Here is a 14,725-nt window from a genome sequence, read left to right as displayed (position 1 = left end):
CTTAAATAAGCAAAGGTCCTGTAGTGGAGTACTGCAGGAACCATAACGGACTCCATTTTTTGGGAAATGGAACACCTGAGCCTTTGCTTTCCTCTTGCGTTAGCAGTAGGCTTGCCATTTGTTTACTGTTTTAACAAAACTACAGGACAAGTGTATAGAAATACAGCTGTGTATGGAAATACACTTAGCAATGACAGGAACGTGCTTTCTGAGTGAGAGAACAGAAGGAGCAATCTGATTCTTATATATGTTTGCAGTGCATAAATATTTACCTGCAGTTCTGCTGCTGTGGTATTAGGAAGAGGAAATTTTGCTTAATTTTTGATGCAATGAGAGATCTGTTACAGCTGTTTGTTGTAAGCTGGTGAGTTTTCTCATGTACAGGTTTGTTGTTCATTTGGAGATGTGTGGGTTGTTTCACTGTTTTTTAAAATTTGCTGAGCCTTATGGAACATAAGTTAACAAAAAGCAGATTTCCAGTTGCAGTCTCCTTCATGATATGATGTTGGCTGAATAACACACTTTCCTTCTTGGAGAGAGTGTTGGTGGCAAGTAATAATGATATGTTTCTGTAGGCCAGTAAGCAACGTGGTTGGTGATCCCAGATATTGGCTGGGTTGGGTGTATCTTCAGTACTCTGATTAAGAGCCCCTTGAAATTAAACAGAAACATAGGACTAAGTTGACTTGTTTGGAGCTATCCAGAATCTGACACTTTGATTGCTCTGTCAGAGCAAAACTCACCAGAACAGTACTTTCCCTGTCTGATTTTTAAAGAGAAAAAATAGCAACCTTGCTGCTCTAATTCTTTTGCAGGACTGTAAAACCAAACAGCTGCTCCACCTGCCTGTTTCTGACTTCAGCCATTCCAAAATGAGCTGACGTGGGACAAAACTGGGGGGAGGAGGGTTTGGGGACAGGAGAATTGTCAGCACAAAGAGGGGACATAAAACAAAGACATGTCCTGGGCAAGAGTGTAGATCATCAGAGAACCATAAATACGTGAGAAATCGGCTGAAGGGGATACAGGACATGGTAAGCTGTTGGTTTTTTGTTTTTTTTTTTTTAGCAATATACGTCTTGAACACCTTTTTATTCTCCTAGCCATACAAGGAGGGAGTAAATCATTGCTAGACGTTTAGGTGCACCAGCTGAAATGCACTCTATTCTTCTGCTTGTCTCACCTTCATAAGGTGTAGCTAACACCTACCTCACAAGGATCTGTGTGACTCCCCAGAAAAAGTTACTGGTGCTACAAGACTCCTTCCTGTAGGGGTTAAGAGGAAAAAAGAAACCACGTGTAAGGTGTTGTGAGCCTCATCCTACATTCCAGCAAACTTTCTCTGACTCCCAGTGGTGCAGGGTTCTGACTCCAGATGCTGTCTGTGCTTTTCTTACCACATTCCTTTTGTTTTTGAAGGGAACAGCTTTGCATGTTCTGGTGGAACGAAATGGGAATATCTTCTAAATTGGTAATTAAGCATTCCTTCAGTATTTCACTCGCTCTGCTTTGGAGCCCAAGTGTAGGAAAACCAAGTAGCATGGTAGACTTTGTCATAGCTTTGAAAATGTTTCTGTGGGTATATTAACACTTAGAGTAACAGCTTGTTTCCTTATGGCCCTCTCCTGAGTTGCCTTTTGTATTTGTTCTGTCCTGTTGAAAATGGGAACGTATCTTCCTAAGCTAAGGCATCTCTGCAGACAATGAAGAGCACCCTGCTTGTGGGGTTCGGCAAGCTGTCGCCCGTGGTGCCAGTTGTTATTTAGCTACTGTGGCTGGCTGTGGAGCCCTTGTGGAGGAATGTAGTGAAACAAATCAGGCAGCCTGAAGATTACCACAGTCGGGGCTGTCTTCTTTAGGGGGTTTGGAGGTTTTGGGGTGAAATTCTCCTTCCATATGCACAGCCTGAGTTACAGGATGGACGGGCTGGTCATAAGAGGAGAAAAATGTTCTCCCTCTCACCCAGGAGGAGGCCAGCTTGTGCCGGCCTTTGCAAGCTTGGGCTGCAGTAGAACGATGTGTTCCTGTTGAGCACTGGAAAGATGGACCAGCCTATTTTTAAATGGCTAGTCCTGTTTCTGGCTGTATTTAACTCATCAAGACCAACAGCACTGTCTTTGGGGCGAGCCGAGTATGTGGTGGCTTGCTGCATGTGCCTTCTCTGCACCGTGGCACTGGTTCTGCTGTCAGAGGCTCTGGGCCTGCTGTGTGGCTGCGAGTAGGCAGGGGAGGTTTGGCAGGACTAATCCTTAACTGCAGTTTTGTTTGTTTTAATAACTGCTCCCAGGAATATTTGCTGAGTTGACTCTGCTGCCCCTTAAAATTGGCCAGAAGTTTCTCAGAGCAAGGATTGTGAACCTTTCTGTGACTTCTGGTGTGTACTTTTGAAGTAAAAGTTCTTTGTTTGTATTTATAAACTTTCCCTTTTTGAATCTGAGGTCTAAAATATAGCCTAAAATCTTTAATTCAGCCCTTGGGAGTGCTGGCTCTTATAGCGAGGGTTCCTGGCTGGTGTGGTCCACCAAATGTCCCAGGTAGCATGGGTTACCTTGTTGATTCTGTGTTCACTTCAGTACTAGTGGAAATGCAGCTCCTTGTGTCCAAAACTAATAAATTCTGTGCCTGTGTAACAGAGATTAGAAATGTCGTCCCCATCTTATCTCTGATGTGAATCCCTAAAGGCGATTTGACCTTGCAGAGCCTGAGAGCACAGAACAGATGGTGAGGGAGGAAGTAAGATACTGGGACTGGTCCTGATCTTTTTACTGGTGAGAGTAAGAACTTGTGGTTTTGAGCAGGCCTGTAAGGGAATAAGACTTAACCTGTTTATTTTTAAACACAGAAATAATTAAAACACATTAACTCTGCAGTTCCTAACTTTATACAGTAATCCTGGCCAACGTATGGGTTGGTGAAAGAGAAGAAACTCTTGTTGCTTTTGTGGTGTGTTTTTTTTGAATGACACCAAGCCCGGTGATGATGCAACAGCTGGACGACTGTCACGAGTATTTCTTTGAGGGCCATGGGACTAAGGCAGCTGAAGGAGACAACTGGGGACAGCATTGCCTGTTCTGTTGGTTCCTGCCAAATCACAGTGCTGTGCTTACAGTAACGAGCTTGACAGTAACTGGTCTGCAAGGCAAAGCTGTGCGTTTGGGACCTGTGAAGATGGATTGCAGGATGTTTCTAGTGGGAAATATACCACCCCTGTTAATTTCCTTGTGAATGAACAGTTCAGCTGCAAGCCCCAGAAGATGGGCTAGCCAGCTTTTTCTTCTTTTGCTTTGCAGTAGACAGTCTTATTTCCAAACTTGCAGGGAGGATGGAAATTCTTGGAAGATAACTCTAAATGCAGATTATTGATAGCAGATACATGACTGTGGTACCCAAGACATTACCCATACATAAAGCTGCCTTTGTTACATTACTTTTTCCCTTCCTTTCCTTCTGGGTAGGGAAGCTGGGCTGTTTTGGCCAGGAGTCATGTCTGTCTTGCTTTCAGTGGTATTTCCAGAATTAGGTCTGCTACAAGAGTAGGTATTAGAATACACCTGGTGAGAGAGATGACAGTCATATTTTATAACTAAATGCCAGACCAAAAGGAAAAATTGAGAAGAGTATTCATATGTTGCTGGCTGTCCAAGGATAATTTGAGTCTTTGATACGTTTTGCAAACTTCCTGTGTGGTGTAGTGGAAAATAGCCAATAGTTGTTGCTTATTTGGACTGTAATTCTTCAGCAGTTTGTAATAGGTATCTTTCTAATTGTCTGTAGTGACAAACCACATTTTGCTTAGAAGAAAGTGTTTACATTGAGGGAAAGGAGGACCAAGAACAATACGTAGAATTAATACGCTCACTTGTGAGCCAGACCTCCTCAGTAAGTCAGACAGGCACGGATTTGTTTTGGGGACATGACTGGCTGGCTTGCTTTGTGTTTATGACACTGTTGTGCCTCCTTGATATTTGTAGAAGTGGAGTTGCTTACTCATCCTAAGTGAAATTGCTGCTGACACAGACTAAGCTCTTTACTCTGCTGCATTTGTGTTTTGGGTAAGAGAAATTCAGCTTTCCAGCCCCTTTGTATCCATGGGCTATTTTGCTCAGACATCTAGATGGGGTCCTGTGAGCTATTGCCCACCAGAAATGAGACAGATGCCCAACAATTCATACAGGCACTACGTTTTCATTGTCTGCACTTCTGCTCTTAAATGGAGCAGGTTGTGGTATTTCTGTAAGAGCAGATCTGGGAGTGGTTGGTGGATGGTATTTCCTCCTTGTTCCACCTGCTTCCCGTTTTCACAGCAGCCTTGTGGTCAACCTTAAATACTTTCTTTGTGTATGTTAGTGAGGAGAGCCTTCAAATGCTGTGTGGAAATAGTACCTCAGGTGGAAATTCAGTAGCCTCTTATGTGAATGGATCTGTGCCATTGCAGAGAACGGAGACCCAAGGATGTGGGCTAAGTATTTCCCACCTCTTAGTGGTAGAGGCATCAATTGCACGATTTCTAAGGCTTGTTGTCGATCTTGCACACACAGCATTTGTTTTTCTCTCGTAATGTTAGTATTGAATCACACCAATTACGTTATTACAGTACACTGTAAAACATGCTGCTGTTCTGTATAGCTGGGTTGCAGTGGATCTGGCAATTATGTCTCCTTTCAAAAGACACAAGTTGAACATTAGAATGCCCATGAATTAGGGCGCAGGCAGCAGGCACTCATTAAAGATTTTAATTGCTTTCTTTTTCTTCTTTGAAACAAAGCAGGGGGAGCCATGTTTCAAAGTGAGCAATTAAAGGATACTTTATAGCTAATTGCAGTGAGAAGGGGCTGCTATGTGGAATATGCTCTATTGTAATTCATATGACTGCTTGACTTTTATTAAGAAGAACATCTCTGTGTTGTGGTAAAATTTAATTTTCTGCAGCGTAACTGTGTGCGTAATATCTGCTGAAGTAATGGCTCTTTGGATTTGCTGTGGCTCTTTTCCTTTCTGCAGATACATGTAATAAACACAGCATAAATAAGCTGTAGTTAGCATGTGACAGGCATAGCAGTGTCAGCGATGTACAGCACATCCTCTGTGGCTAGGGGGCTTATCTCAGCTGCAGGTGAGTATATTGTGTATGTGGATACGAAGACACTAGCTGCCTGTTGCTCAGCAGGATTGTTAGGTGAACTGTTGATGAACATAAAAGCTGGCACAGAGATCAGCGTGCCTCAGCTCTGGGTCAGCTCGTGGGCACCAGCCTGTGTTGGAGCCTTTGGGATGTGCGCAGCCTGCAGGCATCCTGCCAGGAGGAAGGGCTGAAGGTGCTCGTGGGCCTGCGTGCTGCTCAGTCTGGGCTGACTCCGGGATGTGTTTACCTCCCAAAATAGGGCTGGTGTCATGTCTGAGCCACCTGCGTGCAGAGATGCTTGCGTCTGTAACACATTCCAAAATATGCAAATGCGATGCATCTTTGGGTTGCCCTGTAACTGAGAAATACCCCAAATAAAGAGGGATTGACTGTATGTTTTCCTCTGTGCAATAATGCAAATTACACTAACTCCTGATGGTGAAACTCCTGTTGGAGGCAGGAGCGACCTTCTCCATCCTACACGATAGCCTGGAACAGAGGGTCTCTTCTTCTGATGGCATGACTCACCATCTCTCTCCATCCCACTTGTGCGCAGTGAGGCACGTCTGCGTTACAATGGGAACAGCTTAAAAGGGAGACTCATACTGGGGTTGCTGGAAATGTATTTGTAGCTGTTTTGATGCTGCTTGTAGTGGAGGAGGAAGCAATGCAATGGGACGAAGCAGGAATTGCTGCCTAGGTGCAGCTGTTTGGTCAGCCTTCTACAAATAGTCCTTTTTCCAGTTGCGTTCAGGAAAACGAATGGCCTGACAGAGCAGAAACACAGGCGTTGGAATAATGTTCAGATAAGTGGCTTAGAATTCATGCAGACTCAAATGTTCACTGAAGTCTGTCTGTACCCTTCGGTAAGTAAAATTTGCTGTTGGACAAAATCAGTATATGCAGTGTTGCACCAACTCTGCTACTGTTTTGCCTGTGTACTTACCTGGGACTGTCAGGATTTCTCACTGCCCCACTGAAGTGTACACAAAGGTAAACAAAGAAAGAAAAACTAGCTAATGGTGATCTGGATCACAGCGTCCTTCCTTTTGAGAGTCCTTAGAAACATTCTGGTTTCCCCGAGGGGATTTCAAGTAAGTGATTCACAGTTCCCTCCTCTGCCCTCCTGTATGTAACACTGCAGAAGTAACTGGTACCTTGAGCCTTGGAATGATGATTTGCAGTGTTGTACTAGACACACTCTGTGCTCTTGCTGCTAGAGTTTGTTATGAGGTTTGCATCATCTTGTCTTTTTTTTATGGCTCTGTAGCAATATGAGGGCTCCTTGATTTTTGAGCAACTGGAATTAGCAATTGGAAGTAGGGCCAGTAATTACATAACCATAAACCACGCTGTTGGGATAGAAGTGACTTGATGTATTTGCTCAGTGGCAACTTTCATGTGTGGAAGCAGAGAGTGATGGATTGCAAAGACCTTCCGTGGCTTTGAGATTTAAAGGATTGAACAAAATAAGCAAGTTTATGACCTTGGAAAGAATATTAGTCATGCCTGTGCATATGTTGTTTTTAACTGCTATCTGCCTAGGTGAAGTACAATACGTACAACGTGTTCAGTATGACTGCAGTTCTCGAATGTTGCATCCTTGTAATGTCTCGTTCCTGTTTATTGCAGAATTTGGGCATGTTGTTGCATCTAGTACCAACATCTGTTAGGAGACATTAATGGGCATTCTCTAGTTCTGATGATTTTTCTCTGTGTTAATGCAGCAAGTCAAAAGCCATAGCTCAGTACTAGATGGATACCCTAAAAAAAAGTATCAGGCTGTAGGTGGCTCTAATGGGAGGCTGATCAGACTACAGAGCATGCAGGTGATATATCATTAGCTATTTTCTACAAACAATTGCTCCAATAGAACTCATGGAAAAATCTGCTATTGCTATTGTATATATCTAGGAGGATTCACATGGCAGTAAGGATCATTCTGTATATGCTTTAACTTTCTTTTTAAAATAGCAATCTCAGAATCATACTGTATATGCTTTTTTTTTTTTACAGCTATTTTGATTTTCTTTTAAAGTAGTTTTGGGTTAAATCCAAACAGAACTTGAACTTTTTTTTTGTTTCCATTCCTATTTATTTAGTTTTGCTAATAAAGACAGATAAGCCATGCTTCTGTGCTCTGCTTGCAGGATTTTCTGTTTGAAATTGGTCTTACTCTCTCATACAATGTATTGTTCTGGGCTGCCTTTTTAAATCTCAAATTATGTCTTCTGCATTTACATAAAAAAGAAACCACTTCCCTTGCTACAAGAGGTGGTGTAAATTCTTGTACACAATGCGAACACTAGACTGAGTCTGAACTGTCAGTTTGCCATTAGCTCTTGGTTGTGATTGGGTTGGTTGGCAGTAATTGTGTTTGCTGTCTCAGCTGTGATGAAGAATGCTTGGAACTGGGTATTACACAGATAATATCATGATGAAACAGTTGCAGCTTAATCAACCTGAAATATGTGTGGGCTGTAAGAGCTGCATATTCTGGAAATTTTTATTACACTTAATTCCAGTGTTTAACCTTTTTAGGCAAAAAATCTCCCTGCAATTAAAAAGAAATAGATGTAAGATTATAGTAGTGAGTATTATAAAATAAATCTCATAGTGTCCCCGCTTTAGAGAGGAAACATCTTGTTTGTTTTTGCCCCAGGTGAACCTGTTTGCAGTCTCCTAATTTTTCTGATCTTTTAGATGTCAGACCTGAATGTCCTACGTTGCACCTCGTCCAGCTGAAGAGCCCAGGGCAGTGTATCTGTGTCGCCACCGTGCTCAGTAGCACGCAGTATTGCCTTTCTCAGAGGTTAGGCAGTCGTGTTCAGAAACAAGAGGGAATTTTCTTTTTGTTCTGGGTTCAAGATTTCCCTCTTTGTCCTCAGAAAACAGAGGGTGGGATCTTGAGGTAAATCTCAGTCTGTGGGATGTGGTATTTTGCAACATCCTAGCAAACTGCTAGACTGATCATTTTCTGTCAAAAGTAATGTTTCTTTTAAATGTATCTAAGCTGAGCAATGAACTGATAGATTATGCAAAATTAATACTTACAAAATAAGATATTTTCCAAATCATTATTTGGTATTGCATTGCCTAGGCTTCTAATTGCATTAAATTGATGGCAAATATGATTACTCAGGCAACCTGTTCAAATTAAAGAATAAAAAGTGAGTAGCAGAAAAGAATAAGAGAAACGCATGGTATTGAGAAGAAAACAATTGCAGACACAGAGGACAGCTGCTTCCATGGTTGATGTTTTATCACAGTTGTAGCTAATTGAAGTAATAAAGAACATGGATTAAGGATAGTTTGTATTTTGAAGTCTTGGGGAATCTGATCAGTTAGGTCAGTTTCCTAATGTTCTCATTCTGAAAAAAATCCAGATGAAGTATTCCCAGCAGGTCTTTACTGTATGTACAGCTATCTTATTGAGTTTGCTTTCTGTGGATAAAAAAAGTAGTCTACTTTTGTATGGAAACACCTTGCTGATCTGGGAATATTTTTAATTTAAAAAACAAACCAACAAAAACAAACTAAATAAAATCTTGAGATGATTATAAACAATGTGCCATGGATGATGGGTAGAGCTTCCTGTGGAGGAGTTCTTGTTTTGTTTTTTTTTTTCCTTGTTCTGCTGAGGTCTGATGCTACATTTGTGTCTGTCCCCAGGCAAACCGGGACGCAGTGATCAGCCGTGCCCCTGACCAGCAGGACGACCGGGCTGTCAGCCTCCGGGATGCTTCTGCAGTCTACGACCTTCTCAGCATCACACTGGGCAGAAGAGGGCAGTATGTCATGCTTTCTGAGGTACCTCTGCCTTCTGGCTCAACTTCCATTTGAAATGTGCAAACAAAACCTGTCTTTCAGTAACTGTTGGCTGTTGGTCAGGGAGGTGAAGCACACTAGCTGGCAATTAGTAGAAACAGCTCCAGGCCTATGGCAGCACAGGTCAGAACTGTTTGAGACATTAAGCTAATTCATATGTAGGCACTTGAGCAAAGCAGCCCTAATTTAAAGTGATATCGTACGGTAGCAGGTCCCATTAACTAAGAGGAGGAAAATTGTCATTTAAAAAAATATATTTGCTCCACAACAATTCATCTGCCCTAATTTGATTACTGAGCCATGCCAAACAGCAGTATTGACAAAGGATGCCAAAAACAATTTCTGACATTTCTTCCAATGTTTATTTTGCAGTGCTTGGAGAGAGCCATGAAGTTTGCATTTGATGAATTTCACCTTTGGTACCAGCTTGCCCTGTCCATGGTGGCTTGTGGAAAGGTAAAGTTCAAACTAAAGGACTCTGAAAGGGCACATTTTCCTCTGGCAGAATGTGTCTCGTTTACCATTTTCAATGTGTGCAGACGTGTTTTGTGGTGGTATGTCCCACCAGATAACTTACGCAGAAGGATAGTGCTCACCTTTGATTGTTCTTTGTGATCAGGTATTGCGTACTGATCTTCCGAGTTCCCATGTTTCTTCTTGTCCTTCATTATTAAGGGGAAAACATATTTTGTGTATGGCTGTGGATTGAAAACTGTTATATAGCTGTCCATACTATGCAGATCCAACATAAATACGTGTGGCGTAAGAAAGATACTGATGTCTCAACCTGTCATCAACTCCGTGTCTTTGGGCAGTTGACTTAACCTCTCTCTTAGGCTGTGATTCTCCATCTGATCCAAGGAAATGTTTGTGCTTTTTCGTAGATAGCTTGTGAAGATTAGTATTTTTGAAGTGCTTTAATCTTGGTACAGAAGATAATGTAGAAAAACAAAGGATATGTGAATGCATGCAGTTGTGCTTTAACACCGTTTTTTTAAATTAATACAGTATTTGTGAAAGTTCTCAGTAGACCACTGAGATGCCTGAAGTCTAGTTGCAAAAGATAGCAGAGCTTTTCTTTATTAGACTTAAAAGAGGAGACTTCCCACAGGAAAAGTAGATGATAAATTTAGCTTGTTCATAGTGGGGATCCCCACCTACATCCTTTAGGAGCTGTGAGCAGATTAAAGCTGTAGCAGACTGCTTACAGCATGGGCCTATATTCTGTGCCCGTGGAGTGTAGGGGGTCCAAGTAGAATTAGACAGAGATGACCAACTAGTTATCATCAGTTGAATGATGACCACTGTTGGCCTTTTATGGCTATAACTTGAATTGGAAACTGGCTTTGGGGTGAAAGCTAGGGATGAATAAGCAGTGTCAAGCTTTTGTAAAGAAGTTGTCATCCTATGGTATGTAAGTGGCAGTAAAGTTCAGATGATGTCTGAAGGTATTCCTTTATTTTTATGAGCACAGACAAAGCCTTATCCAGAAGACTGTTTGTTTTTGGATGATATATGTTAACAAAATAGCAGACCAACAAGAGAGTCTAATAAGGAGCATCAGGGATGGCTAAGAGTATAGTAAATAGGACTGTAGAAAGACCAGGAAAAAAAAAAAAGGTACCATAAAGGATGGGAGTGGGGTTTGAAGAGAAAGAAATGTTCAAGAGCTGTTGCAAAGAAGAAGGGTTTCTTCTTGTCTGTGGTGGGTAGGACAGGATGTAATGTCTTCCAGTTGCAGCAACCCAAGTTCGTGTTTCCAATTAGGAGGCAAAAAAAAAAAAAAGGATATCGGTATGCTGGAAGAAGACTGCCTGTGGAGATTTGTGTGGAGCTTGCGTCACTGGGGATCTGTGGAACACCATGGACAAACACCAGTCAGCCATGACCACGTTGTGAGGCACTGGAGCTGGACTTGGTGGGACCCAGAAAGCTCTGACTCTGTAATGGGACTCCACAGTTACCTCGTAAATCAGCTTGATCTGTTGCAAGCAAAAGGAGACATCAAAACTCTGATAAAGTATATTAGATAAAAGAACAGTGTGGGGCTGAAGGGAAATGTTTAGTAGGAGGGAGGCTCACAGATTCCGGTAGGAGTTCAGTACAAGCATTTCAAAATCCAATTCCAGATATGAAAACGATGGCTGGACTCTCAATTATGTATAGGGAAACCCGAAGCAGCTGGAAGAATACTTGAACAGTGAGCCTGTTGCCTTGGTGCTAATACCTTGCATTGGCCTATGTCAGGTGAGGGCTTTAGAAATCGGGTCCAGCTCCCCTTGGCATTCAGCTGGAGTTAGCACGTAGCTGCCCTCCCTGCCTTTGCAAATCCTCTGGATACCTGATCTCTTGATATTCAGGGCAACAATGACTACATAGGCAGCGATAGGAGGTACAGTATCTTCCCATAAATTCATTTCACTTGTCTGGAAGGTTTAGTGGCTTTACAGGTTGTGTAACCTGTTTCTTGACAGCAAATAATGATGTAACCTTGTTAAAATCTAGAATTGCTTCCCAGCAGATTAACTGATGGTTGACAGTGTATCCAGAGTAATTGGGGTTCGATCTTAAGTTAGAATGGAAGAGAGAAATAGGGCACGATCTTTACCTTCTAACAATTTGCATGAGAAATCTGTCCTCCTTAAGTGTATATGTATCTCTTCAGCTTCCCCTAGAGGTTACTGTATATTTGGTACTTAAAAATGAGCAACATGAGTATCTATATCTCTATAACTGTCCCAACTTTTAAGATTTTCAGGCGTGTCATGTACTTGAAATATTTAGAAGGTAAAATGGCCTGATCTCGTCTGTTTTTCTCAAAGCTCTAAATGTTCTGAGCCTTATATGGGACAGCGAGGATTCCCTTACCCAACAATCCCATCTGTGCAGCGTTTCACTTCTAATCCCAAAGTATTCCCTGAGGATTCCTGTCATATACTCTGCAATGCGTCATCTCGCTAATGGGAGATGTGGCATACATTTTTATACTTCTTTGCAGCTTGATAGCAGGACAACGTCCATTCAAATGGAAGTGCTCCAGTGCAGCAGGAGGAACTGATGATAAAAGAGTGTGGTTTGTCTAGACTGCAGATTGCAGAGCACACTTCAGCTTTTATAGGTGGAAGATCTGTTTTCACCTGTCTCAGTCACAGCCAATTCCTGATCTCATTTCTTGGTAACGAAATCTTGCATCCTGCAGTGTTACCTCTTCTGCAGTACAGCAAATCATGCTCATAAATCTTGGGTATGACAGGAACCCTCTATCAACCTGTAAATGCTAGAAACTTGGTCTTGTTATTTTAAAATATTTTTAGGAATTGCAAACTCTGACCTTCTTAAAAGTGCTGTAAAAGCCTATCTTGTCCTCTGTTCTATGTTGCATTTGATTAGTGTTACTTTTTTTGTATATTGATCTTTTTCGGGTTAAGTCAGAGTTTAACATTTAACAGTCAGGGTTTAACTATTTTCTTCCTCCGCCAGACAAAAAATTGCCAAATGGCGGCTGTCATTTTTCTCAAGTGAGCACTCTGGATGTCAAGTCAACCAGCTAGGCTCATTACTGTGTGTATGCTTGAGTTTGCACATTATTTTTAAAAGGATGTGTCTTAACAAAAATAGGCACGCTGCTTCAGAAAGTCCTTAGGGCAAGCAAGGCCTTAGGGATTCATAAAACAGTGAATGAGAAAGCTCAGAGAAGCATGACCTTCCTATTCTTCCATCCACTTAAAACAGTCGAAATAATGGAGTGACAGCAATTTGACTTGGCTGTGCTTCTCGGCATCTTGCATAATGAGAGATGGTGTGGTCTGGTTGTTGGTTGTTTTTTTTGTTTTGTTTTTTAACTTATTCTTGGGGGTGCATATATACTGAATTGTGTATTTTCTGAATGAGTGAAGTATGTTTATTTAAATGATTTGAAGTTCAGCCTGAAATTTGAAAGACTTTGTAGATAAGTTTAGATTTTCAAATTCAGATGAAATACTGGGAAAGCATAGACAATGGCGTAAGGCATACCTGCTATAGGAAGAGAGTAGTGAGAGATGTCCTGTGTCACCATGTGTAGTTCTGGATAGGCAGGAGAAGTTTAAACTGGCCTGAAGCAGAACACCTGTTCTGCTGCACTGGTGCTGGAAAACTGGATTCTGAACTCTGCACAGATGCTTAGAGTTGTTTCTGCTGGTAATCACCTTCACGATTTGGTAATACGACAGCCAGAGGCTGAGCGGGTACGGCAGCTCCCTGTCTCTGCCATGCACAGACAGGCTGGAGCCTGAGTGGCAGTGGTGTGAGAGCCGGACGCCATCTGGCAGCATCCTCGGGCTATGAGATGAGCCACTGCCCTGCAGCCAGGGCGAAAGGAGTGCAGTAGGTTGCATCTGCTTGTCTCAAGACTCTGGAGAAGTAGAAGTGACCTGTGTTGAGCAGAATTAGGGGGAGGGAAAGGAGCAGACCTTTATTTACGATGTAGAAAGCTGTGTGAAGGATGGCTGGTTGGGGCAGACCACCTCCGCTGCTGCTTTTCAGCTGAACTGTTTGCACTGGAGGTGGTGGAGATGACCAGCATGCAGCGGTCCTGCAGACTGGGGCAGCTCTGCCGAGGTACCTGCAGGTGGTGGCAAAATGATCATAGCATCTAGGTGATGTATTACAGGCACGAGGGATGTGAAACAGGGTCTGCGTGCACTTGCAGGCATTTCCCTGGCCTCAGACCAGTGGGATCAGTTACATGTTCCCCTTTTCAGATCCCTGTCCCCTTCCACACTTAACTGCCCCACATGGGACCCAGCCTGGGTGTCTCAAAGTGTCACTGGAGCTCTTTGGAATTAGAGACTCAGAAGTGCCTGGGGTTGGACTCTGGCTTAGATCAACAGTACTTGATGGTCTTCTGGATCTGCGTCACGAGTGTCTTTTTACCTGAGATATGGCCGAAGGGAAATATAAACTGATAAACAATGTGCCTTGTAAAGGCACGTGTAAAGCCATGTTTATATGGCTCTTCTAACTAACAACCCAAGGAGATGAGATTTGTATTTAATGACAGTGAGGTGCTGTTTTCCTGAGGGTGGTGAGTGAGGATTTGTCAGAGATAGCTGTGAAATTGTGAACAATGAGGTACTTGGTCTGCAAGTTCTGGGCACCCCAACTGAGCCATTTAACCTGCAGCAATCTCACAGTCATTGCTCATGTCCAGTGGATATCTGTTATTATTAGTGTATTCAGTACCTAAAACTATTTTTGTGCTCAAATTTAATATTTCTGCTCTATCTTTTTACTGTATTAAAAGCTTTAGGGTTGTTTGTGTTTCCTGACTAGAGGGGTGAGGAGTCGTACAGTCTCAGGCCAGCTGAGGAGGTAATCTGCCCTTACCCCTCACCCCTTGTGCTCATTAGGGGGATGAGGAGCAGCAAGATGTGCATAAGGGAAGGGGTCCGGAGCAGGTGAAGGGGCTGTGGGAAGAGACTGTGGAGCTGGAAGCAGTTACCTGAAGGCAAGGGCTATGCTCAGCAGGCCTTGTGCTGGGGTTGCTGATGGAGGTTGTGTGTTCCTGGGGTGCCTGGTGCTCAGCTGTCTAGCCACCCTCATCCAGGGTTTGCAGAACACCATCAGCCCAGTGCTTCCCTTTAGGACGGCAAATGCATGAGTGCATGATCCTGCCCAGCCCCTGCTAGCCTGTACTGAGGACACCCCAGGGACAGTGGCCAACGTTGCTGTATAAATAAGAATGGCTGTCCGTAGGGGGATTTATTCTCCAAGGGTGGTATCTTGCAAAACCAG

General features: G+C 42.8%; 1 protein-coding gene across 12 annotated transcripts in view; it reads left to right on the top strand.

The window, feature by feature from the left end:
• Positions 1–14,725, top strand: part of TTC7A (tetratricopeptide repeat domain 7A) — a 168,011-nt gene that overhangs the window by 35,744 nt on the left and 117,542 nt on the right. For all 12 annotated transcript variants that reach the window (XM_050709569.1, XM_035555850.2, XM_035555870.2 and 9 more), the window contains 2 exons: positions 8,795–8,932; positions 9,323–9,406. In XM_050709569.1, coding sequence (XP_050565526.1) covers positions 8,795–8,932; positions 9,323–9,406 — 222 coding nt within the window. The remainder of the gene's footprint in view (positions 1–8,794; positions 8,933–9,322; positions 9,407–14,725) is intronic.

The sequence above is a fragment of the Cygnus atratus genome, chromosome 3, assembly GCF_013377495.2.
Source record: "Cygnus atratus isolate AKBS03 ecotype Queensland, Australia chromosome 3, CAtr_DNAZoo_HiC_assembly, whole genome shotgun sequence".
Lineage (NCBI taxonomy): Eukaryota > Metazoa > Chordata > Aves > Anseriformes > Anatidae > Cygnus > Cygnus atratus.
This window is presented reverse-complemented; position numbering and strand designations above follow the sequence as displayed.